Raw genomic sequence first — 25,445 nt, 5'->3', positions numbered from 1 at the left:
TCAAAAATATTTACATATTCACTCTTTGTCGCCTTTGCCAAACAAAACTCAAGGTAGAGCAGATTGTTTTTAACACATTCAGGTGATTGAATTGAGAATGAATTTTGCTAAAGCCAGCAAATAATTAGCTGATAACATACTATTGCTGTGGGCACATTTAGTGTTTTAAGGGTAGTAGTTTAAAGGGTGAGTGATAAATATTGTATTGCATGTACTGTAGTGTTACTGGAGGAGTGGCAGGTGCGGGGTGCTAGGCAAGTGACTGTTGCCTTGCGTCTGACTTCCTGTCACGTGCAAAATCATAGCTCGTAACTTAGTTATCATTAAGTCCTTCTTTGTAAGGACAACTTGAGGAGCTTTTCATTTCACTATATTTGACTCGTCCTTGTCGCAAATTTTTATCTGCAGAACATAGAACATGTTATGTGTGTTTAATTTGCTACTTATGTGATGCAAAGAAAACTCATAGTTCGTAATGATTTATGAATGGTTAAAAAGTGTGCACATTAATGTGTCTGGTTTAATATTAATATTGGCTTTCCTCAGACAAGAGGAAGCTGCTTTGAGGAGGGCCAAAGAGGAACAAGAGGCCATGAGAAAGTGGCAAGAGATTAAGGAACAGTGGCACAAACACAAACAGTGGCACCACCAGCAAAGTGGCTCTTGGGGCCCGAGATTCTCCAACTTTCCCTTGTCCTCAAGAAGCGGGTTAAATACCAACTTGCAAGAACCACGTAGGGGGCCCGAGCATAATCGTGACAACTGGAACAGATGGCAGATTAGGAGCGCCACTTGGCATGCTGAAGGGCCCCCTGACTTGCAGAGATGGGAATCCTTAGATGGACGAGGCGGTAGCTTACACAGTAGGGGAAACTACTGGAGAGGAAGACAGGGCACCTATGCAGGTTGCTCTCAACAGCAGAGAAACCAGTCATCCTGGTCCAACAAAGAAGGCAACAGAGGGAACTTTGAGAGACCAAATGACTTGCACTGGCAGCAGTCCAAAGTGAATCATTGCACTGCATCATCTAGGCCACATCACCACCAGAAACCACATCACAGTACTGAGAGCCAGAAAAAGTGCCACCAAAGACAGGAAGGTTGTGGAGAAAACGATCCTGGAAAGGGCAAGGGTAAGTCTGACAAGAACCACCGTTGGGCACCGTATCCTCCAGCTTTGCTTGGAGATTCCTTATCTCAAAGTGATATCGAGCCTGCTTCAGATAAGGTGAATTTTGACTCTCCTGAGCACAGTAACAAAAAAAGTTTGAATGCAAGCACCAAAAGCTTGGAGGGACGGTCACAAACGGATCTTGGGAGCAGCCATCTTGAATGCTCTAAACCCCAGCAAGAATATGAGAAAGAGTACAGAAAGCAAAGCACATGTCCCGATAAGAAAAATGAAAGCAGTGGGAAAACACAGAGACTGAGTCACCAATCTGCACCCTCTTCTTCCTTGCCTTTACATACTCAGAGACTTGAGAGACCCCCCAAGCATTCGGAAAAAAGGGTCACTGCTAACACTGGTTCAGTGACTAATCTCAAACGAACATCAAGTCAAGACTCAGTTAACTCTAAAGCTTCAAAGCATTCTCATTCAGGTTCCCAGTCCCCTCTAGATGTTTCCATTGGCCAAGAGCAGGAACATCTGCTTTCTGAAATGCTGCGCAAAGCAAAGGAGAACCTTTTGAATAAACAAACATCAGTAGAAACGTCTGCCACAGAGGATTACCTCAAAGATGCTGAGCTGCATATCCAAGAAAACGAGTTGATGGAAGGTTCAAAGCTGAGCAGTGAAAAAGGACACTGTACAAGTAAGCGGAAATCAGATGAGCACCATGGAAGAAGGAAAGAAGAGGAGCACAATGGAAGAAGGAAAGAATGGCAGTCCCTCAGAACCGTGATTGCTGTGCAGGGTGGATGCTCAACAAAAGACATCAATGTGCTGTCTCTGCAATCGCTGCAGGTCAGCACCTCCACCATGGACCGGGAAGATGAGGAGGAATGTGCAGAAAGGGAAGAAGATCTTGTCCGAGATCAGGGAATACAAGCTATGGATGTAGGCATAATCTCTGACAGCGAGGGCAGCCGCACCAGCCACTCTCTTACCACGACTGGATGCTCTGTGCCTTCTCTGAAAAAGCTTGCCCTGCCTGCCAGTCTCAAGCGGGACCTGAACCGGCACATCGGCAGCAAAGGCAAAGGAGTTGCCCATGAGCCCAACCTGAACATTGCACGGCGTTTCAGGAATGTAAGTGGCGCACGTGAGAGTGAGAAGGACAATGGCCTGAAGCCCACTCTGCGGCAGCTAATAAGCTCTTCTGCCTCCAGAAGAAATGTCAACTGGGACCAGGTATATCAGGAGGTCCATCGCAAGAAACAGCAGCAGGGCAAGGGTTTGCCAAGGTAAAATCTGTTTGCTTTTGTTTGCCTTACAGTTTTTGAGTACAAATATCAACATAAAAACAGTGAACACCACAAAACCAATTTAATCACATGCTAACTACATGCATCTGTCTTTGGTCAGGTTTGGAATAGAGATGGTACCAAATGAACCTGAGGGTGCAACCCACATGGAAGATGATGATGGTCCTCTTTGTGAGGGCTTCCAATGGGACTCTATAGCTGACTTTAGCCCAGTATCTGTACTTCCACGTAAACGCAGCATGTCAGAAAGTAGTGTGGTCACCCATGGCACCACAACATCCTGTTCACTCCTCAGAGCTGCAGAACCAACTTCTGTCATGAAGTTACAAGATAGTGCCAAGCCAGGGCTTCAGGCTGTTCATTCACCTATGGAGGAGGATTGTGATGATCAAAGGGATAGTGAGGGCATAGCCCAGGCCAAAGAGCACACGAAGGAAATGGAGGTACAAAAGGCTGACCAGGACATAGAGCCTGTGGATGGGGAGAGTAGTTGCATGTCAAGCGCTGAGCTGAATGGAAGGAAGAAACGCAGAGCAGTCGGGGTGAGTGATTTTTCTTTTTCTAGTGGCAATGTTTAAAGGCTGACAGTGTATTATTAGGTTCTGCCTCAGTCATCACTATTACAGCCAAGCTCTGCCCTAAAATGTATTTCATCATAATTTTTTTTACATAACATTAAGTTGGCAGTGAATTTGTAGTCTTTTTCATTTCATGAACAGATCCATGAACATTTCATGAACAGATACAGAAGTGTAATGTGTAAATCTGTGTAAAACTGTAAGTGTAATCTGATGAGATGGGGGGGGGTTTTCAGGATGTGGCATCCCCTGAAATTCCTAATTCAGAGAGGAAAAACAAGAGGTTGAAAATCAAACCTAAGAAAGGTAAGTGTTTAATTATTTTAGGTTCAAGGCTTAGAATTTTTTTTTTTTTTCTGTACCGTGTTATAATGTGTTTTCTTGCATTGTGCTGTGTAGAACACTCTCAGTTGGACGAGTTGTTGGCGGTTTCTTTGCGAGAGGAAGAACTGAGTAGCTCTCTACAGGCAGTGGATAACAATTTGATCCAGGCTCGATCAGCCCTTCAATCTGCCTATATGGAAGTGCAGCGTCTGCTAATGGTCAAACAGCAGGTTAGTTCTGATGAGTGAGCAGCGCCAATGTTTTTGTTCATTAGGTTAAATTCTTTTTCATGTAGATAATCTAATTTCTAATCATATAACTACTCCCTAGGTAACCACAGAGATGAGTTCCTTGAGGACCAAGCGTATAGAAATTCTGCAAGAGTTACAAGGTACAAAAATTGAAAGAATATTTAGCAAAGTGTCAGAATTGTGAAAAATTGTAAACGTAGTCTTAGGAAAAATATTTTCTGCTTTATTTTTAGGAGTTTCTGATTCTCCACCAATTACAAGAAACTGTGATGAGAACCTGACCACTGCACCAATTCTGCCATTGTACTCTCTGGCCTTGCCTGATCATACTGTTAAGCCCAGTAATCCAGCTACTACGTCTTCCATCCTCTCACCATCACCTGCCTCTAGCCCACCTGTTTTTATTATCAAACGGGAGCGTCTGTCACCCGTGAATGTCAGCCCAACACAAGAGCCTACAGACGACCCACTTTCTGGCCCTCACAGTACCACACCAGAGCAATCAGCAGCTGCTGCTGCCACTGAGATTGGTGTGGAACCTGTCAGTTTAGGTAAAGTTTCATGCTCTCTAAATCAGAAAATATCTGTTGTTCCTCTGCTAGTTAACGCTCCAGTAATTACCTATTTTCTTTCCTGCTATGTGCCACAGATGCCACTTTAAAGTGTGACCTTAATGTAAAACTGTGTCCGAAGAATATAGAATGTGCACAGGATCACAAGTTATGGCTGTCTCCTGCACATCAAGCTCATCTCGCCTCTCAGGACCATACGCTAGACCTAACGTCATACCCGAACTCTGGAAGCCCCTCACTTAACCCAGTCTCTCCAAAGGGCTCTCACACAACACAACAGGGACACAACAGTCCAGAAGCTAAGGCTGGGAAACGTGTAAGAAAGCTGAAGAAGAAGAGGGTCCTGAGGAACGCACAGGGAAGCACGCAGCCTGACATCAGTGACTCGGAGCCAGATGCCAGGCAACCCTCCCGGCCTGTTCGCAAACTGCGACCACGCCGGCGCACCAGTGACTCCTGCTCCTCCCCCCCTGCTACTGCTGAAGTAAAAGAGGAGAGCATGGAGCTAACAGGTGCACCAGATCTTCCAGAGACAAAGGGACCAACACTGGCTCCTGCTGGGAAGGAGACTCGGGGCTCTGACTCCTCAGAACTGGAGATGGTGGAGCTCCCTCAATCTGTACCTACAGAAGTGGTTAATTTGGACTCCTCTGACCCAAATGAGGAAGAAACAAAGCCTCCTGAAGTCTCCAAGGAGTCTGCTACTGAGATGACACAAACCCAGAAGCTTGCATGCAATGAGGTCACCTCCACCAGTGAGATTGACACCAGCAGTGTAGTCACAAGCTGTAAAAGGTAGATTTGAATGAAAACTGGTCATTTGTAGTTCTGTGTTCTGGGTAACAAAGTCACCATTTGTAGGCTGAAGTCTTGTAAGCTGTCTGCTGTTCTGCAGTAAAATGATAATTGTTAGTAACACAGTAGTAAACTTTATGGGTTTTTATATTTGTGTCATGATTTATCAGACAGCTCCTCTGCTGTTCAGAGGGGTATAAATATAAATATATAATATGCAATGTCTTTTTTTGTCTTTGTAGTGCAAAGAATTTGACTCTGGCAGTTATGAAGGAGTCCAAAGCATCTTCCAGTAGGTATTTGAAGTTTACAGGGTGGTGTGAACTTAATTGTAACTCATAAGCTACATTGTGTAGATTAAGAAGACACTTTTCTTGAATGACAGTTACTTAAACAGTTATTTTAAACAGTTGTGATCATTGCAATGGGTAATATTTTTAAACATTGTAGTAAGGAGGATATAGTAAACTTAAATTATCCAAGACACAACAATTTCAAAAATAAATACATTTTAAAAACCTGAACACTTCAAACCAGTCCACAGGGCAACCGTGGTGTATCTCAGGAAGGTCAGTGGAGTCCACACGGCCTAAATTAGAATGATAATGACGAAAATAGTGCATCAACTCCCTAAATTACTTTTTAAGGGCAAGGTATTCTTAGAGCAACTGTTGTGATAACAGCCCATGATGAACTGCAGAGTCTCACTGCAGAACACATGCTGTTGAGGTTTTCAGTGACACATTTGAATTTTTATTTTTATGTATAAGAATTTAGGAATTCATATAAGCAAAACGAACTTTACAGAGGACATGGTTACTGACTCATGCTGTGTCTGTGTACTTTACTAGATGCATCATCAGATGCTGGTGAAGAGGAGATGCCAACTGAGGGCTCATTTGAAGGTCATCAGGAGGCAGTGAATGGAATGCAGATCCATAACGACCTGCTGTTCACCTGCTCAGGAGACCGAACCGTACGAGCCTTCAACCTGATGGTGAGCCCACAACACAGCCCCACAGAAACCATACACACTATGAAGATGTCATTAGAACTTATAATCGTGATATAATGTGCTGAAATTCATTTCACTAGTTCAGAGGTCCTGTAGGTTGAATAGATTAATTGAATAGAAAAGATCATCAGATACCGTGTTCTCTTGATGTATTACAGAGCCGTAAGTGTGTGGCAGTGTTTGATGGGCACAGCAGTAAGGTGAACTGCTTGGTGGTGTCATCTGGACCTGGCTTGCCACAGCGACTCTACTCCGGATCTAGTGACCAAACTATCCGCTGCTATAACATCAAGGTGCGGCTCTCTACCTCTGCTCCACCAGGCCTTCACTTATTATTGACCCTCATTTACTGGTAATGTTCAGATATTGTGTTAATCTTACAGCCTTCGACTGTGCGTTTATCTGTGGTTCTACATCTGTGGTTTATTCATAATATTTTCAAATGTTGACTGCTTGCTACAGCAATATGGGAGACACCTGAAGACTAAGCTTTTCTGCTTTTACTAAACAAGCAGTCATACCCAGAACAAATAAAATTCACCCAGTGGACGTGTACTTATGTTCATTTTGTAACAGTTGTTTAAAGTAAGTATACACTCACCTGGTTGTTTATAAATCCAAATTTATTTACACTTCGATTTCGGCAGACATGCATTAAATGCAATTTCAACCAATACATGTTTTATCATTTATGCGGTTAGCATGGAGCCATCCTGTCTATTAACATACACTCAGGTTTTTGTGGTAAAATACTTAGGATACTCTTGACTGTTCTATTAAACAGGATGTACAATATATAACAATCCTATACGATGGATTCTGTGGAATATACACTCACTGGGCACTTTATTAGAACAACTGTACACCTACTCTTTCATGCAATGATCTAACCAGTCAATCATGTGGCAACAGTACAATGCATAAAACCATGCATGTATGTGCCCTCACGGTATCAGCAGCTTCAGGTAATGATAATCAACTTTCAGAATGAGGAGAAAGTGATCTTGGTGATCTTGATTGTGGTATGATTGTTGGTGCCAAACAGGCTGGTTTGAGTATGTCGATAACTGCTGAATTACAACAGTCTCTAGAGTTTACTCAGAATGGTGCAAGAAAGAAGAAAAAAACATCCAATGAATGCCAGTTCTGTGGATAGAAATGCCTTGTTGATGATGAGAGGTCAGTGGAGAATGGCATATTTGAGTATTGCTGCTGATCATGTGCCTACCTTCATGGCCACACTTTACCCATCTCCTAATGGCTACTTCCAGCATGATAATGCACCATGTCACAAAGCAAAAGTCATCTCAAACTAGTTTCATGAACATGACAGTGAGTTCACTGTTCTTCAGTGGCCTTCCCAGTCACCGGATCTGAATCCCAGTAGAACAGCTTTGGGACGTGGTAGAACAGGAGATTCGCAGCATGATGGATGCACCTGAAGAATCTGCAGGAATTGCATGATACATTCATGTCAACATGGATCTTAATCTCAAAGTAATGTTTCCAACATCTTGTGGAATCTGTGCCATGACGAATTGAGGCTGTCTTGAGAGGAATATGGAAGCCCTACCCAGTATTAGTATAGTGCTCCTAATACAGTGCTCACTAAGTGTATGTTTTAAACACTTGTTTTTAATCTGCATCTTCTGTTTGCTTACATCGTGATCTCTGAGTCCACACTCACAGATCTTTACTTGGCTCAGTTGCTATTTTGTGTCATCACTATTTGTTTAGTCTAAGCATGTCCTCACCAAACTCATGCTCAATCTCAGATCAAAGTCTGCATTGTTGATGTTTCTCTCAGACCCGAGCGTGTGTGCAGCAGCTCAGCCTCTCTGACCGTGTGCTTTGCCTCCATCATCGTTGGAAAGTGCTCTATGCAGGGCTGGCCAATGGCTCAGTGGTCACCTTCAGCCTTAAGGTAAGCCTCATTCGTGTTCCCCACCCAGGAGGACATTAACCTGCACATGCTTTAACTCTATAGCTTTAGCTTTACACTTTTGTAAATTTTAGTGTATGTAAATTTTTTATTATACCATTTAACAACCTAAATATGTAGTGTGTAGTGTTTGATTTTTGGATACTGAGGGTACAGTGTGTGCTGTGCTCTGTCTGTTGAGCCACTCAGAGGCATCTTGTGTTTTAAAAAAATATATATATATATGTTAATGTAAATAAAATCATTTTAGTATTAATCATCTGCTTGAATGAGCTTGTAGAATGTAGACCTTGCCACACTGTGTTTACGATGTGCTTTTCTCTAAGTGTTTGTGTGTTTTGTTCGATCTGTTTTTGCAGAACAATAAGCAGTTAGATGTGTTTGAGTGCCACGGGCCACGGGCGGTCAGTTGCTTGGCTACAGTGCAGGAGGGAGCACGGCGAGTGTTACTTGTTGGTTCTTATGACACCACCATCAGTGTAAGAGATGCCAAGAGTGGCTTGCTGCTGCGTACCTTAGAAGGGCACACTAAAACAGTCCTCTGCATGAAGGTGTGTGTCTTTATAATCTGATACTGTATTACATCTTAACAGTTATTTTGTGTTGCAGATTTTGTTTGGAGTGCTTGCGTATCCAGCTACGTACTGTTCATACTCCTTTCTTATCTACTCGATTTAAATTGTGTACCCTTTCCTCCTGAGCCTTATTGTTGCTAGGGTAGTAATGCAGTGTTCATTTGATATATGTATATTATACCTCATCTGTCGTGTTCGACGAGTTCCCCAAGTGGTCTAATAATTTAGTTTTGCATGCACATGCAACTCTTTTCTCTATTCTGTATGTTCTTTTCGGAGGTGGTGAATGATCTAGTCTTCAGTGGATCCAGTGACCAGTGTGTCCATGCACACAATATACATGTGAGTGTTTTTACACACTTTTTGTGAGGAAATTTGCCACATGTGCTTGAAAGGTTATTTATCTTTATTACGTCTGTGTTTGTGCAACTCGTAGACGGGGGAGCTTGTGAGGATCTATAAGGGCCATAGTCATGCCGTCACTGTGGTGACTATACTGGGGAAAGTAATGGTCACAGCATGCCTTGACAAGCTGGTCCGTGTGTATGAGCTACAGGTAAGAATATTACAGTCCCTTGTAAAGTTTGTTGTGTTTTAGAGTATATGTTTATGATTGGGTGTACATGATCAATTTTTATGTCTTTTTTTTTTTGTGTATTTGATGAGTGTTTACATTGTTGGTATGGCTGTCAGTCTCACGACAGGTTACAGGTGTACGGAGGACATTCAGACATGGTGATGTGTATGGTCATCCACAAGAGCATGGTCAGTATAGCTGAGAATATCATACACTAATCTTCTACACATTTTATTCAGTAATGCATATTGTGTAAATAAGTGGCTACCATCCTGGCACTTCTTATGTGTTATATTTGGTGATTATTAGTATTTCTCATTGAGCTGCTGATGAATGTCTGGAAATCTCTGTTGTTTTTTTTCCTTGATCTATTAGATCTATACAGGTTGTTATAATGGGAGTGTACAGGCTGTCCGGCTGAACCTGATCCAGAATTATCGCTGCTGGGTAAGAGACCGGTGTACAGTGTTTTAGATTTAATGTGTGATGATATTGCTGTGCAGTGTTGCGGCATTATTATCTGTTGAGCTGGTGTGTAGTCTTGTTGATGTGTAGGAGCATTGCTGCAGTTCTGATGTGATGCTGTTGTGTTTCTCCGGTAGTGGCACGGATGCTCGCTGATCTTTGGTGTAATGGAGCACCTGCAGCAGCACCTGTTGAATGACCACACCAATCACACACAGCAGACGCTCAAGTGCCGCTGGAGGAATTGTGACTCCTTTTTTAATTCCCGCAACGGCTTCAAACAGGTACCAGAAAATCTCTTGTCTAGCTTTAAATGCATTTCTACATGTCTTTTTTTGTTGTTGTTCCTTAAAAACCAGTACTTTATGTACTTTGTGCTGTGCACTAACAAATTGTGGGTGTCTGTGAGCTCACAAATGAATGAATAAAGAAAGAAAGAATGGAAGGAAGGAAATACGTACTACAGGTTTGCTATATGGGACAGAATTTAATCATACAGTATAAACAGCGTCTTATGCGTGTGACATTTCTTGCTAGCATAGATAAAGCACTTTAATAGGTTTAGTTCTTGCAGTGATCAACAAGCTAGGTAATCTACTAATGTGACTGTTAATCAAAGTAGTACAAGAAATAGTAGGAATGAACTGGATAGTTGGATTTGTAAACATTTCTCAGATTGGGCAACAATTCTTAATTTAGGTATCATAGGGCAGCTGCACCCCTTATCTGAGGAGTTTGTAGTGTCTCACAGTGAGGGGAAACACTATTGCTGTTGTTATTGGTTGGTCTCAAAGCAATACAATTTCAGTATAATGAAAATGCTCAATGTGAATAACTGTATGGCATTTGAAACCAATTCTTATGAAAATAAGTATAATGTATTATTATGATAATGAGATAATGGTGTAGGAATTAGGCAAAAGTGCAATTTGCCTGTATCTGATAGTCTCACAGGCCCATTATTTACACAAAAAAATTCTACAAAACACATTAAACTTATTTTCAAATAAAAATGTTAGATAATAGGGATGTTTTGAGAATGAGGAGATAATGGTGAAGGAAAGTCTGCGATATTAATGAGCTTCATGGCGCCATCTACAGGCACGAGCTTATGAGACCTGGACCTTTCAAGGTGGAATGGAAAATCTGGATAAGAAACCAACTTCATCCTCGCCACCTAGATAACAATAGCTGTTTAAACTGCTATTATCGTATGATAAAGAAATATGTGTGAATATATCTACAAATATTTCAGTAGGTCCTGGTATTATTTTTACAGTTTCCCTGCTATAATACAATTTCCCTGCTGCTGAACACTCAGATCCGTTCGTTCCGCCAATACAATTTTTTTTACATTTTGATAATAAATATTTTGCTTGTGGATTTTATTATTTTATGTGAACTCTTTGGCACACAAATAAATATATATGTAATTTTGGTGGAATTGAAGACAATTTGTTCAGAGGAATGGGACAAAACTGAAATATAGTGCTGCAAAAAGCGAATTACTTGTCGTCATAGTCTCAAAGCTATAATTGTCAATAAAGCAGCTTTGCAACAAAGTACTAATATTGGTCATTTGTGGTGTCTGAATACTTTTTTTTCCTGATCAATTTTGGTTTTTAAACATCTTTTTAATGCTTTTTAATGACTTTTAATACATACCTTTTGTTGATATTTACAAGTACAAAGTCAAAAGACATTATGTGTGTAAATACCAAGTGGATATATGTACTGGAAGTATATTAAATAACAAACAATAGTCTCTGAATACATATTTCCCCTCACTGTATACGAACTTTTATAAAACATCCTACATGACTTTTTAACACTCTGTTTTTCTTGTCTTTATAGGCCATGCAAGCTCACATGCAGAAACATGCAGAGGAGGACAGTAAATTGGAGTCTTAAGGGGTCCTGGAAAGGTCACCCTAGATAATCCAAATAACCTCCTCTTCTCCCATATTGGGAAGATCTCATCTAAACCTCAGGATAGGAGCTCTTTCCTTGCAATCATTTTTCTATGTGTAATCAGATGCCAACAGCTATCATCTTAGAAGGAGAGGACAACCTACTGTCAGTTCTAGATACTGGTGATTTGTAGGTTTTTTTCTTTTTTTTTTTGTGAAATAGAAAGTACAGCGTGTATAGAAACTACAGACAGTGTCATCTCTGTTAGCATATTTTGAAAGAGCAATGCACAGACTTTTATCGCTGTCACTTTACTGCTTAGTGGATGTGTTGGAGGCTTTTGGCATCCAAAGGTTCTTCACTTTTACTTTCTTTTTTTTTTAGATTTTGCAAGTCCTTCTCTTTCAGTGGAGCTGCTGGTATTCTGACTGTGCCAGTTGAACCATTTTCTTGTTCCTCTTATCCATGTTCTCTGTAATCTTATCTCTTTATGTGAAGATAGACAGACCTTTCTGTTAGCACACCACATGATCATTCTGTCATCTTCAAGGAAAAGATAACAGATGTACAGATAATGGATAACAGATCTCTCTTCCTGCTCTTTACTCACCTGATTATACACAGTATTATCAGCTCTGGGATATAATGACCAAATAAAGACTAAGAATTAAAAAAGAACTGTGGGGGGAAACAACCCTGTACAAATTGTTGGACAGGCCAGAAGAGTTGTTGCTGCTGCCCCCTCCTGCCTAAAAACACATTTAGTTCATTACTTTGTATGGCATGGGTTTAGGGACGTTTGTCATTTGGAGTGTTTTGAGGTTTAGAAATATGGTACTCCTGTCTTCTTGAGCAACCAAGATTTTTGTTCGTTTTTAAACTAGAAGTGTTTTCTGAAGACCCCCATTTCTTATAATTCACTCACAGCTCAGATAAGGACATTGTTTCTCAGCTATTCCTACACCAAAACAAGGTGGGACAGTCAAGATTTAGTGAAATATGTTTTTCATAACTTAATTCAAAATTTTAAACAGTTTTTAAAGATTTCTGAAGAGGGTGGTCAGGTTTTTTTTCTTCTTTTTTTCTTCAAATCTTATCTTCCAAGTGGTTTTACCTTTTCCATCATTATTTTGAAAGATGGCTTCATATAGGCCTATATTATGTTTGTGAGGTGGTTTTCCTTTCTGATTTTTTTTTCCTTTTCTCTTCACGTGGTTGCTCGCTGAGGTTAAGTCGCAGTGGAGGGACTGCTTGTTTTCTGTAACTGAAAGATTGCTGTTCAAGGAAATGGATTTGATGTGATTGACAGGTCCTGAAATATGACAGTCGGTGTGTGTAGCCCTCTGTGAGCAGAATGTGTGGGAGTGTGCTTATGCCCAAGTAATACAGTGCAGTATTGCTGGTTTAACTTGGATTTTTTTGCACAATGGTTCTCACGTAGTCGAGAGATTTCTATATGGGCTCTGCCCTTTTGTGGTTTCAGAAACTTTATACAGACATTTATATGGATGTGGGTGGAGGTGCATGCAGCTTAGCTGTACAGCCCACTTTTGACTGAAGGGGTGTGTGTGTGTTTGTGTCTCTGTATTGCAAGTTGTTAAAGTGGTTGAAGTGATAAGTGATTTATGAAGTGGGGAGCATAGTACCAGAACCCCTCTCCCATGCCATAGCACTCAGCCGCCATGTAGGCAGCACGCAGAACCACAACCAATAATAAACTGCAGCTAGTTGTCTTCATTTCAGTAACATAACTTTAAACATTTTAAACTCAGGACGGTGTTATTTTTTAAAGTATGTGCCACAGTAAGCTACATTTTAACTATTCTACCCCACTCACTGAAGAGATTTGATGTTACTCTAAAATGTGGAGATTTATGTTGTTGCTGGCATTCAGCCGCAGGTTTTTCTCATCCTTGATCCCATTGACAGTACATCTTTCTCTCTATCAGTGGTGTGTAGCATTTGGGGCAGTTTGTCAACCTCTTATCTGGTCTTCCCAAAGTTGGTCTGTTGGTTTTGTTTGTTCATTTCCACTGAATACCTTGTTATAATAAAAAATACATTTACAGTTTTGTCAACCTGGTATTTTATGTGTCCATGCTTTGAAATATTTCTTGTATGCACACTAGCTGATTTAATGCTTAATATTTTTTTAACCCAACATTTTCAAAAGGAAAAAAAATAATAATTGAGCCAAGAACTGAAGTAATTTATTTGAATAAAGAGGTAAAGAACTCGGTATACTCTTCTGACCAAACCTTAAATGTATTCATCACCAAAAGAAAAGTTTAATCTCCACGTATGCAGTGGAAACAAACCCTGAACACATTTCTGAGTTCTGCATTTGAGTGGGTTCTGTTAGGTATTTCCTCTTGCTGTTAATGTTTTTTTTCCACCAAACAACTTACTAACAGGCTTGTGGAAACAAAGACAGAGGGAGCTTCCGACAACAAAAGTGAATAGCCTGAAAGTGAAATGTGTGAAAACTGATCTTTTATCTAATTCAAGTTCATGGATTTGTTTATCACAGCCAGTTAGTAAAAAACAGAGCAGAGGTATTCAAAGAAAAATCTGAGGTACTGTATTGTAACAGGAAGCAAGAGGTTTCAGGTGTGGGTATATGAGTGAGAAAGAGATCAGAAGACGGGCCTAAAGAGGAACAAAATGAAAGTGTATGAACAGTAGCAAAATGTGGCGTGAAACCTTGAGCACTGCAGTTAAGGAAGGAAATAAAGTAAAAGTGTTGTAGGATAAAACAGAATTCTAGAGATGAATGGTGCCACCGTGTACACGGAAGATGAGCCTCAGGACACTTAGGAGGCTTCAGTACTGCAAAACCTTTCACGTGGTCTAAAACATGCGGTTGAAGAGATGATGACATGCCTGACTACATGTGAATGCCATGTCTCCTGTCCTGGACTCTCCGGTATGTGGAATGGTGTTAAAGTTTAGTAATGACTATTTTATGTGAAGATTGTAAACAATTGTGCTATATCAAGGCTAAAAATACACAGAGAGAAGTGGTGGAGGTTTGGCACATTGAGTTTGAGGTAAAGGCTGGTGGTTCTGGTCCTGTTCTTTGGGTTCACTTGGATCCTGAGTGTGTTTAGGCATACAGGGTCAACTGGAGCCACTGTGAGAAAGTAACAGTTCAGAGTCAGATATAAACATATGAACAGCTGTATATAGTCCAATCACACAACTGCTGCTGAAAATCTGACACAATCCTTATGAATATTATAGGTGTGGAAGGTCGGTGTGGATGGTCTGTGTGTCTGTTGAGCTGTATATCATCAACCTACTGTACTTAATGCCTAGGAACATCAATCAACAAACTCCCTTTTAAACTAACGTTTGAGTTATATACCTCCATTATGGACAGCCTGATAGTGCCGTCTCCATCCTGATCAAAGGCCTGGAACGCTCCTGGAAAGAGACCAAGTTTGCTTTGTGTAAAGTAAAGAATGTTACAGTATTAGCAGAAATTTTGTCAAAGTGATCTATTTCAATCACAATTTAGATGCAAATAGATAACACCACTTACTGAACATCCCCTCCAAACGCACAAGACAGCTGACAAAGCTGTCAAAGTCGATGTTCATGTTCTCATTGGCGTAACGCATTGTCACAATGTTGTACAGTGGGTTGTTGAGATGGAACCCTGAATGACACATAACACACATGACTGCACAGTGACAAGTCCGTTAGAACTAATTCATATTTCAAAACAACTTCAACAAAAAAAAAATGAATGCATATGTCTAGTAAATTTCAGCAGCGTTATACAACAGTTAGTTCCGGTACACTCATTTGATTGGAAAAGTAGTGTTCCAAGAGTGCTTATATTTAGTGTAACCACACTGGGACGTATCACTGTTTGTATCACTCTGTTTTTGTCAATGTTCACCACATAAAATTCCAATTCTAGCGATAGTTTGTTAAACTGAAAACCTTTCTACAGTAAAGTAACATCAGCGGACATGGCAAGTGATACATTTTATAACTCTTATAATATAAACATAACTTTTGACTTAAAATGCACCTTTAACGGGAACATACACATCGATGTGAGCCGACAGGCTATGAAGTGAGTGTAGCTTCTCTAGGATCTATTTCCTCTAGTGGAGCAAAAATAAACAAAACATTTGGCCATATTGTGTCCAAAATGTCAGGTACTCATTATTAATTTCTTGTTTATAGAACTTTTGTATAAAATCAATTTTGCACCAGCAAGAGTGTGGTTATACTGAATACGGACACAACACTGATTACTTTCAGCCAAAGTGAGTATAACTGCCCTCTTGCTCGTGTGATATTGCTTAATTAAGAAATCTCTATCTGTAAATACTTGAATTGTTAACTGATACTAGAATTCATAATAGAATAGTCACCTATACATTATTCATTCAATTGATTTGGTCTTTGACATTATTTTTGCTATGTGTGAGTTATTATTTGAGTGCTGCCTTAAAATATTGTAGTAGTTGTTGATATTCACTGCTATGTCTCAATTCTTAAGAGCCTTAGAAACTGAGCTAACCCTTATGTTAGAGAAAACCTTGCAGCACAGTAGGTCTACATGACAGAGATTACAAACCAGCAAAAATGCTAAATTAAACAGAAAGAATGGCAGTGCTAATATTTGAAATAATCGTATAATTCTTACCTGCATCATTGATGGCATTTCTCATCTCATAGCTGCTGATGAAGCCAGTCTGCTCAGCTTCATAATGCTTAAAGATTTCCTGCAGAAGAAAAGTCTGTCAGGCGGAACAGTATGTAGAGTATGTGCAATGTTTCAAAGCATGGGAAAACAGAAGACCCCAAACCTGCCACTCTTTGATCTTATTCCACAACTGTCTACACTCTTGTAGATTGAGTCTGCCTGTTCCATCCATCTAAACATCACAGTCAAGGTCAATATACAGGGCTACATTTCCCATCTTCCTTCATGAACATCAAATTATAAGCAGCTGGCAAATTGGGTCAAGATAGACACTTAGGTTCTATTCTAGCACCATAAACTGTCCTTTGGTTTGTCCCTCAGGGGTAGAAACTGTTTTGAAAGAATTGTTTATCAATCAAAGAAGTGTAGTGTTATACACTGTATATTACAAATCTTTTAAGTAGGAAGTGCGTAATGTATGTATTTTGTGGTTCAACTAGCAAAAAGTGAATTCCAGAGCACATGCTGCATGTACAGATCTTTTTCCAAAGGATACATCCATGAAGGCAATCATGCTACGGCAGCTCTCTAGACTGAAGCCCTCTTTATACATGTCCTTGTCTGTGAAGGTCGAGAAAGTGAAGGTGGTTTTGTAGATGAATGAATGCATGTAACCATAAGTAATAATAATCATAGCAATATACATACTCTCAGCCAACACCCTGAACAGGACATTTCTCAGCTCGTTGGCCGAGATCTCCATTTCCTGTATGATCAGAGAGAACAATAAACATATTGCAGACATTTTCAAAGTGAAAATTATTACTAGTGTTTCTAGTTTTTTATCGGTTGCTCCCCCCCCCCTCCAGAACCATACTCTCTGTCCCCCCAGCTCTCTCTGGCTCCCTAGTACTCACATCCCCAGCTATCTGCTGAAAAATGGTGCGGAAATGCTGGTCCTCCTCAGTCTCGTCCCCTGCTGAGGCTGGAGCTGGCTGAGTTAGCATTGGAGTTAAGTGGCAAAAGTAAAAGTATTGTCACAGACTGGACACTTTTTAATTATATGTTCATTACATGTAAACAGTTATTCTACTGCGGATGCTTTCAAACAAACTCTCATACCAATGAACAGTACATGAAGCAACCGGATAACACTCCTAATAGATGCTAATAGTGCAAATAAAGCGAAGAACTTGTTCCATCAGGTTACTGACTAACAGTCTTTGGTATACAGTGTAGGGACCAAGGCGTTCCATTGAAATGAGATGACATCCACTGAAATGAGATCTCCAACTTCTTTCAGCCTTATAGCAGATTTTATGTATAAGATGTTAAACTAGATGACAAAAAATATTTAATTAAAGATGCCATATGCAGCACTCACCACTGGATGGTCAGCTTTGATCCTGTTCTCTATTTCCCTAAGCAGGAATCAACAAACAGTGGTCACTAATGAATTTTTTTTTAAATTAAATTAAATGAACAAGCACAACTGGAGCTGATAGCTGCTCCATCACCAACATTTTCCCTAAATTAATGTTCATCCAATTGTCTTTCACTGTTCAATCCTTCCACATTACTTTTTAATTTAACTATGTGTCGTCTTTATATTTAGGGGTGGAAAATACTTGAGTAATTGTACTTCTTTACTCTACTCAAGTATTATTTTGGCATACACTCACCATCCATTTTATTAAGAACACCTGTAAAACTGCACATTCATGCAGTTATTCAATCAACCAATCATGTGATAGCAACACAATGCAAAAAAATTCATGCAGATACAGGTCAAGAGCTTCAGGTAGTGTTCACATAAAACATCAGAATGAAGGAAAAGTGATCTCTGTGACTTTAATCATTGTATGGTTGTTGGTGTAGCATGCACAAGACATCGAACCTCGAGGTGGATGAGCTACAACAGCAGAAGACCACATCAGGTTCCACTCCTGTCAGCCAAGAACAATCATCTGAGGCTACAGTGGGCACAGGCTCACCGGATCTAGACAGTTGAAGATTAGAAAAAAATCACCTGGTCTTTTTCCAGTCGTCAACTACCAAGCTCCGGTGAGTCTGTGCCCATGATAGCTAGAAGGCATGACCTCCATATAATTCAAAAAAGCATGTTGAGATAAGTTTTGCTAACGTTAACTGACTATGTTTAACATGTTATCCACTCTAACAGGCGAATTATGAATGGCTTTGTAGGACAGTTATAGAAAAATAATAATAATATGAACTTAAGAATTGGCACCCTGACCAAGGTGCCCCACATTGAACCCTATGCTCCCTTGGATAGGCTCCAGGTTCTCTGTGACCCAGTAAGGATAAGCGGTACAGAAAATGGATGGATGGATGGATGGACTTGAGAGTCAAGATTCTGGCTGTGCTGTACAACTCAAAACTCACAACTCAAAACAAACTCTGTCCTACTCACTCAGAGACATTCTTCTTTTCGGAGAAGACACGGAGGAGAAACTCGCCTTCCTGGTGGGGCTCATAGGTGGAAGGCACAATGACATACTCCCCAGGGCTCAGTCTGAAGCGTTGAGTCACTTCCCGCAAGTTAATGTAGGCCTTGCTGCGAGCCTTGGATGAGTTCAGCTGGAAGAATTCCTTCTGCATGTGCTGCTTGTTACCATGCATCTGATAGACAGACAAAGCAGGACAAAAACATTCTACAAAATCAATCAGAACAGTGTAATGTGGTTAGCTGAGAGAGAACAATTCAGTTTCAGGTAAAACTGGTAAGGGAAGAAGAGCATGCACATAGTAGTGTACACAATGCACACTACTCGGCTTCTACAAGAGACAGAGAGAGAGAGAGAGAGAGAGAGAGAGAGAGAAAGAGAGAGAAAGAGAGAGAGAGAGAGAGAGAGAGAACTCAGGGGTCCAAGCACTTCTCTCCATCATTTTTCCATACCTCCTTTGGCACCTATGGACAAATGAGAAAAAAACACAAGATGACACTTTAACTTTATAAAAACGCATGAGTTGTTTAATATTACATCATAATATCATACATAAAAACTGCATTTTCACATAATAAAAAAAAATGATTTCATTAAAAATGATTTACTCTTCAAATTCATGTATTTTTAATTCTGTTTAAGCACTACAGGAAATAAATAATTATATAGATGCTATTTACTGGCATGCCCTTAACCCCAGTACCTCATAGATGGAAAATCCAATAGTGAATAAACTGGCACCCAGTTTGCGTTCTTTTCTTCTGTTTTTCTGCATGAGAGCCACCACGAAAGAGCAGACCGCCTCACTGTTGTCCAGGTCGTCATCCTCCTCAAGTAGGCGAAGACGATACTGTGGGTTTGTCCAAAAGGTGTCTACACAGAGTGAGAAAAGGTACATATAGTTAATATATAAATACACACAATATAGTTAATATATTATATACTCAAATATAGTTGCATGCAAACGTTTGTACACCTTTAAATTATATAAAATGTAGAACAGAATATTAATTTGTATCAACAAGCCATTTAGATTTTACCAATGCTCTTTCATTATCAAACCAAAATGCCCAAATAGTGTTACGATAGTGTTAATAGATTTTGAGTGAACAAAACAAAATCCTATCAGTCTAAAATTTTGTGCTTCCCTTTCTGAATGTGATATAAATATTCTGTAATATCTTGTATGCATTTATATCCTAGAAGCTTTTGTAATCTCTTATCTTATCCTCTAATATTCACCTGTCATTCTTCCTAAAATATCTGCTCTATCACTAATTGGCCATGTTTAACCATCAATTCTGTTATAATGCTGCCAGAGGTTCATGGCAAACATTCTTACAAAATATTTTTCTATTTAGAAATAGTTAATTTTGCCATATGTCATAGCCTGTTGTTGCAGGCTATACCCATATTTCATTGAAAGTTTTTAGAATGACTTCATTTTCAAATAAACACCCATGGGGGAGACAGACTTCTGGATTCAACTGTATGTACAAACCATTACTTAAAGAGGGTAAGACTAAGACTTTTCATTTACATGAGCATGAATCAAACTGCTTACCTAAATAATTTCTGCAGCCTCCAGCAGAGCAGCCTCTTACCCAGCGGCCCTCATTCACAGACACCGTCCACTTGTGGAGCTTATCATCATCCAGAGCATCAGGGGTCAGGTTACAGATTTCAAGCTTGGTATAGTTCTTCATGAAATCAGCAAAGGACATCCTACACAATATGGGGGGAAAAAACATTTGCTGAAACGTCGCTGGTCTTTGGCAGATGAGTATCTACTCTCGGAACTGCTTATACTGTTTGTTCAAAATTCAAAGCAGAATTGTAGATTTACTCACCAGAATTCTCCATCTTCTGCAATCTGTTGATGCAGTTTTTCTTTCTCTTCCTTAGAGATGGTAGACCACTCCTTTGAACTACATAAAGCCACCAGGGATTACAATGTTAGTAATACTGCTACTGCACAGTTGAGAATGATTACTTGTGAAAACTCCTTCCAAAAAGTCACTTACTTATCACTCCATGGTCCGTTCCACTCCACTTGGCCCCATGGATTACGGAGACGCACCAGACGCACTTTAGATTCTTTTTGTGCGCTCTGTTTACACTAGAACCACAGTTAGCATTAATGAGAACAGCTTCAATCATGCTGGTGCTCAATAAGCATTTCTACCACAAACTTAGAAGTTTCTAAACTTCCATTTGTTCAGTTGAGAGCAATTTAATTTCATGCTGTCTTACACTTTCTTTACCTCATCCACAGCAATTACAGAATAGGCATGACCTTTCACTAGCCCAGTCGTGGTGCGAGTTTCCAGGCGGGCTGGGACCAAGGCCTGGGATAAAAACAACAACAGCAACAATACTCATCTCTATTACCAGGCTGGAGATAACAGATTTGCTCAAAACCTCTTACAAAAATCCCTTGTAGCAGGATTTTTCAAAAGACATAAATTAGTATTTTACATTAGGGATAGCAATATGGTTATATATCAAGATTGCAATAATAATAATAATAATAATAATAATAATAATAATTATATATATATATATATGCATAGTAATCACAATCGTTCGTGGGTCAGTATTTGGTACGTATGATTGGAAGGAGCTGATTAGCTGTTCATTGTGTACTGATTTTTAATTTATCATTCGTTTTCAGTGTATTTTGTAAACAGAGAACAAATGCATTATTAAAATGTTTCTCATTGGTTTTTTTTTTGGTTTTTTTTTATAATTCACCGTTACTGTTTCATTGGTTGGTTAGCAAACCTATATATTGTGATATATAGTGTGTAGTAGAAAAATCTTTGTCATGTCGCCCACTGCTAGTGCACATTTATGTGTGCAAATGTTTATGTGCAAATGTAAACAGGAAGAAATCAATTTCTGTATTCAGTGTAACCTACATCAATAGAGCAACCCATGAGGGAGCCTCGCTCCAAGGCCTTTTTCATGATCTTGTAAAGTTCTTTGGGTGCATCCTTCATTTCATAGAACTCAGTTACTCCTCCAGTGAAGTCTTCCATTCCCTCAGCCGTATTTCCACCTTTCAGAGTCTCGTAAGAACCATGCAGCCTGAGTAATTATAAGCACAAGACATTGTTTCCACTCTGAGACAATTTCAGACTACATATGAACAGCATGGTGAAGGAAATCAATGAGAGTCTTACTTGGCATATGCTTTCTCAAGAAGAACGCTCCAGAATTCATTCCTCTCAGCAGACTTGGTGAACACCAGCTGGTTATTGATGGTAGGAATCCGATCATCAACCACAACATCCACCCAGTCACCATAACGCCAGAACTTTAATAATAAACAGAGAGAACATGTGTTAGAAATACTACCAGCATCGAGACATAGCATTAGACCAATGTTAATGACTAGCACAAACCTGAAAATGAAAGATTCCTGCATAATTTTCAGAGAAACTCTGCTCTTGAGGAACAACCCGATACAGTAGCTTATCGTTCAGAGTAAGACAAGCAATGGCAGCAAGCAGCCAGCAGTCTCCTACAGAGACCAGAGAAAATGTTAAATATAATATTAATTAATTAATTTGTCTTTACTAGTCGCTTTATCTTGGTCAAGGTCCTGGTGTTTATCCTGATCCTGGGAAAGCTGGGCATCAGGCAGGAATACACCATGCACACAACCAATTTACACATTCATACCTAAGGGCAATTTAGAGTCATTAACATGTTTTTTGGATGTAGGAGGAAACAGAAGAACCCATAGGAAACCCACATGGACCCAGGGAGGACACACAAAACTCTGCTCAGGATCAAATCAAGAACTGGAGATCCTATTTTCTCAGAATACTTTAATGCAAATGGCATGAAAATCTACCACAGCCATACCCAGATTAGTGGCAGAAAATATATCATGTAATAGTTCTGATGTAAAACTAAATGCTAATCTGCCATATATCAAGATTTCCATGAAACTCACAGGTTCAGACTTACATTCAGGAGTTTCAATGTAGTTAATCATAGTTACTAAATAATATGCTTTAAGACATATAACTGAATAATAAATTGGGGATGTTAAGCACTAAATTCTGGAGGTGTTTAGTTGAACTACATAGTTACTGTATGTATTTTAATATATAACTAGATGTTTCACTTTAGTTGATTACAACCTCAAATATTCCACCAAATGGCACTATTATAATTAATGATCAATAAATAATTAACCAAATATACTAAACTGTATATATATATACAGTCTCCAAGAGTCTGGGACTACTACTGAAAACTTTCTATTTTGCATTTGTTTCTAATTTAATACAAAGTCTTTTGAATGAAAAGTAGAATCTTTTCCACTCCTCAGTACACAGTATGCAATATCACAAATGTGCTTTCATGAATGACCTAGAAATAGTGCAAAATTATTGAGCACATTGAACATTTCCATTCACTGAAATGTAAAAAAAAAAAAAAAAACCTTTATGCTTATTTCCAGTTTTAAATGAAAGAAAATTCCCAGAGTTCCAATGTAGCCTCAGACTTTTGGACCCCAGTACATACTGAATATGTATGCAATATTAGCACCAAAAACAGGGGCCCACAGTGCTGACTTTAGCATTTTTGGATTGCACAATGGAACGCGCCATGTATCTGCCCTATAGACAACCTTTGTGACTTTAGTCTCTTTTATTGCTCATATAGAGCACACAACAATGAGAAGTGCTGCCAGCCAGATTCCCTTCCACTAGAGTAGTCACAATATCAAGGGGCCCCTGCTGGGCTGTGAGCCTATTAACTGCAGCTCAAAAAGCATCCATTAAATAATACTATGGTCCAGACAGGAATGTAAAACTATGGCAGTGGTGACCAGGCTCATTACAGAATTGTCTGTACTGTAATTAATCACTTACATTGAACTAATCTTACCCAAGTCTCCCTGACAGATGTCTGTTCTGCTGGCACCTCCAACGATGAACTGTGGATTATCACAAATATCCTGCAAGGCAGTTGAGTACAATATCAGTACTGAAACAGAAGCTAAATTACACCGCATAATCATATTTATTGGTATTTAAGTGTATAATGTTGCAACACAATCTAATATCATTTTAACTTTGCAATTGATGTATTTTATCATCTATGTAGAAATACATACCATAAAGAAAAAAACACTACTTATACTATATATTGGTTACTCCTAATAGTTGGTGGTTAGTTTAAAAATACATTGGAATGAGTACATTTATCCATGCAGGTAACTATATTTGATTATAGGCGGTGTGTTGCAAAATAATTAATACCATTTAGGATTAAAATGGTCAAATGGTACAACTAAGGATGCAACTTCATCATTTACAGAGTTTATACAAAACCATTAATTGATGCATTGATAAATATTCAGCACCAGGCGTTTATAAACCTTACATAGTATGTTAAGCTGTGTTCCCTGTATTTCATTCGATTCCACTATTATAATGAGGATTAAATGTTATGCTTGCTTTGTCCATCTCTGTTACATAGGTAAACTTTAATCAAAGGGTGATTCATTTGAGCCTTATAATACACAACTAAGAATACCATTACCTATAGATATTCTGTATGAAGAATTACAAATACTTCCAGTTTTGTAACATTTAATGAATTCATTAAATTAAACCATTACCTGCTCTTTCAAACTTGTAGTTTGACTACAGTAGTAATCTCTGTCCCCTTCCCAGACCTACCTTGGGTCTTTTCCAGACAATGTTCTTGACCTTGCTGGACTTGGGGCCCAGTTCCTTGTAACCCAGGGAATCCACACTGGCTGGGAAGGTATCATCCTCAAATAGCACTTTTTTCTGAAGACAATCCTGTTTCAGGGTCTTAAAGTCCTGGCCACTGAATCGAAGAGGTTTGGTCACAGATCCTTCTCCATCCTTTCTCTCTCTCTCCCTTATTAGCCGGTCACAAAAAAAGCCTGGTGGTGTGTAGGGCATCTTGTCTCACAAAGATGTTTATTTGATGTTGCAAAAACAGCCTTTGGCCAACAACGTTTAGGCCTAAAATCCCTGGAATAAATCCAAAGCTCTGACCTCTGATTGGCTGTCCTGCTAAATGACGCCCACTTCACCTGGTCATGGGAGTGGAGGCCAGGGTTTGAGGCAAATGACATTCATGCCATATGTGTACCATGCATGCACATATGCATACATGCCTAGCTAAAGTCATTTGGACCATTCCCATTGGCTTGAGAACAATGAGCACTGGTGCTCTCATTCCATCATTGTGGAGGGGATACAAAGGTGAGCAGAGCTGCAAAGAGTAGCTAGTGGGATGGCCTGCCTCAGCAGAAGGCATTCAAGCTCTCTAAACCTGTTCTCAATGCAGCTCAGCATTGAGCAGTCTCAGCATTACTAGAGCACAGAAGCACTGACTGTCCACCATGCAGGTCTACAGTGATGCTACCCTCATGCAAACTCATTCCAAGGCTCACACAAGTGAGTGCAAAACAGATTACTAGCATAATCTAAGTGAATATAAGCACAGATCTTGTAGCAGAACCATTTTCATGTGTATTGTGAGTTAATACTGTTTCATGGAGGGTTTCAACTGTCAGCTATAAGATCATATTTTATCTTATCTTACCCCCAGATCAGACAGAAGAACAAGGAGACCCAGATAATGCAAAAAAAAAAAGCCCCCACAAAATAATAGAGCCACTCGTTTTCCTTTGAATTTGTCAGCCATCTGTAGATACAATATATTTTATATATAAATGTATATGTATATGTGTATGCATATGTATAAATATATACATGTATATAAAATATGTGAAAATTTAACAGCACATGTGCAGAATGTGCAACCGTCTGTGTGTATGCACCACCTGCCACAAAAAAAAACAGTAACAGACTTAGT

General features: G+C 39.5%; 2 protein-coding genes across 3 annotated transcripts in view; one reads left to right on the top strand and one right to left on the bottom strand.

Moving 5' to 3' along the window:
* znf106a (zinc finger protein 106a) overlaps nucleotides 1-13,510 on the top strand; it is a 20,426-nt gene extending 6,916 nt beyond the window's left edge. For both annotated transcript variants that reach the window (XM_053633543.1, XM_053633544.1), the window contains exons 5-22: nucleotides 547-2,406; nucleotides 2,528-2,969; nucleotides 3,242-3,311; nucleotides 3,405-3,559; nucleotides 3,660-3,720; nucleotides 3,814-4,131; nucleotides 4,230-4,947; nucleotides 5,190-5,239; nucleotides 5,799-5,944; nucleotides 6,121-6,255; nucleotides 7,770-7,886; nucleotides 8,264-8,455; nucleotides 8,759-8,821; nucleotides 8,916-9,035; nucleotides 9,173-9,244; nucleotides 9,432-9,503; nucleotides 9,659-9,805; nucleotides 11,376-13,510. In XM_053633543.1, coding sequence (XP_053489518.1) covers nucleotides 547-2,406; nucleotides 2,528-2,969; nucleotides 3,242-3,311; nucleotides 3,405-3,559; nucleotides 3,660-3,720; nucleotides 3,814-4,131; nucleotides 4,230-4,947; nucleotides 5,190-5,239; nucleotides 5,799-5,944; nucleotides 6,121-6,255; nucleotides 7,770-7,886; nucleotides 8,264-8,455; nucleotides 8,759-8,821; nucleotides 8,916-9,035; nucleotides 9,173-9,244; nucleotides 9,432-9,503; nucleotides 9,659-9,805; nucleotides 11,376-11,432 — 4,795 coding nt within the window. In that variant the 3' untranslated portion in view covers nucleotides 11,433-13,510. The remainder of the gene's footprint in view (nucleotides 1-546; nucleotides 2,407-2,527; nucleotides 2,970-3,241; nucleotides 3,312-3,404; nucleotides 3,560-3,659; nucleotides 3,721-3,813; nucleotides 4,132-4,229; nucleotides 4,948-5,189; nucleotides 5,240-5,798; nucleotides 5,945-6,120; nucleotides 6,256-7,769; nucleotides 7,887-8,263; nucleotides 8,456-8,758; nucleotides 8,822-8,915; nucleotides 9,036-9,172; nucleotides 9,245-9,431; nucleotides 9,504-9,658; nucleotides 9,806-11,375) is intronic.
* Nucleotides 12,940-25,365, bottom strand: capn3a (calpain 3a, (p94)). Its single transcript, XM_053633553.1, has 21 exons — nucleotides 24,272-25,365; nucleotides 23,475-23,544; nucleotides 21,974-22,092; nucleotides 21,752-21,885; nucleotides 21,488-21,656; nucleotides 20,831-20,914; nucleotides 20,591-20,685; nucleotides 20,417-20,494; nucleotides 20,131-20,291; nucleotides 19,270-19,439; nucleotides 19,019-19,030; nucleotides 18,533-18,741; nucleotides 17,483-17,519; nucleotides 17,016-17,093; nucleotides 16,807-16,864; nucleotides 16,655-16,719; nucleotides 16,262-16,330; nucleotides 16,099-16,177; nucleotides 14,977-15,093; nucleotides 14,800-14,858; nucleotides 12,940-14,565 (listed from the first exon to the last, which is right to left on the bottom strand). Exons 1-21 carry the CDS (start codon nucleotides 24,521-24,523, stop codon nucleotides 14,539-14,541), a joined length of 2,142 nt encoding a protein of 713 aa, XP_053489528.1. The 5' UTR covers nucleotides 24,524-25,365; the 3' UTR covers nucleotides 12,940-14,538.
* Nucleotides 25,366-25,445: the final 80 nt, after the last annotated feature.

Source organism: Ictalurus furcatus, chromosome 9 (genome assembly GCF_023375685.1).
Source record: "Ictalurus furcatus strain D&B chromosome 9, Billie_1.0, whole genome shotgun sequence".
Lineage (NCBI taxonomy): Eukaryota > Metazoa > Chordata > Actinopteri > Siluriformes > Ictaluridae > Ictalurus > Ictalurus furcatus.
The sequence above is the reverse complement of the archived record's forward strand: the minus strand, read 5'-3'. Positions and strand labels throughout refer to the sequence as shown.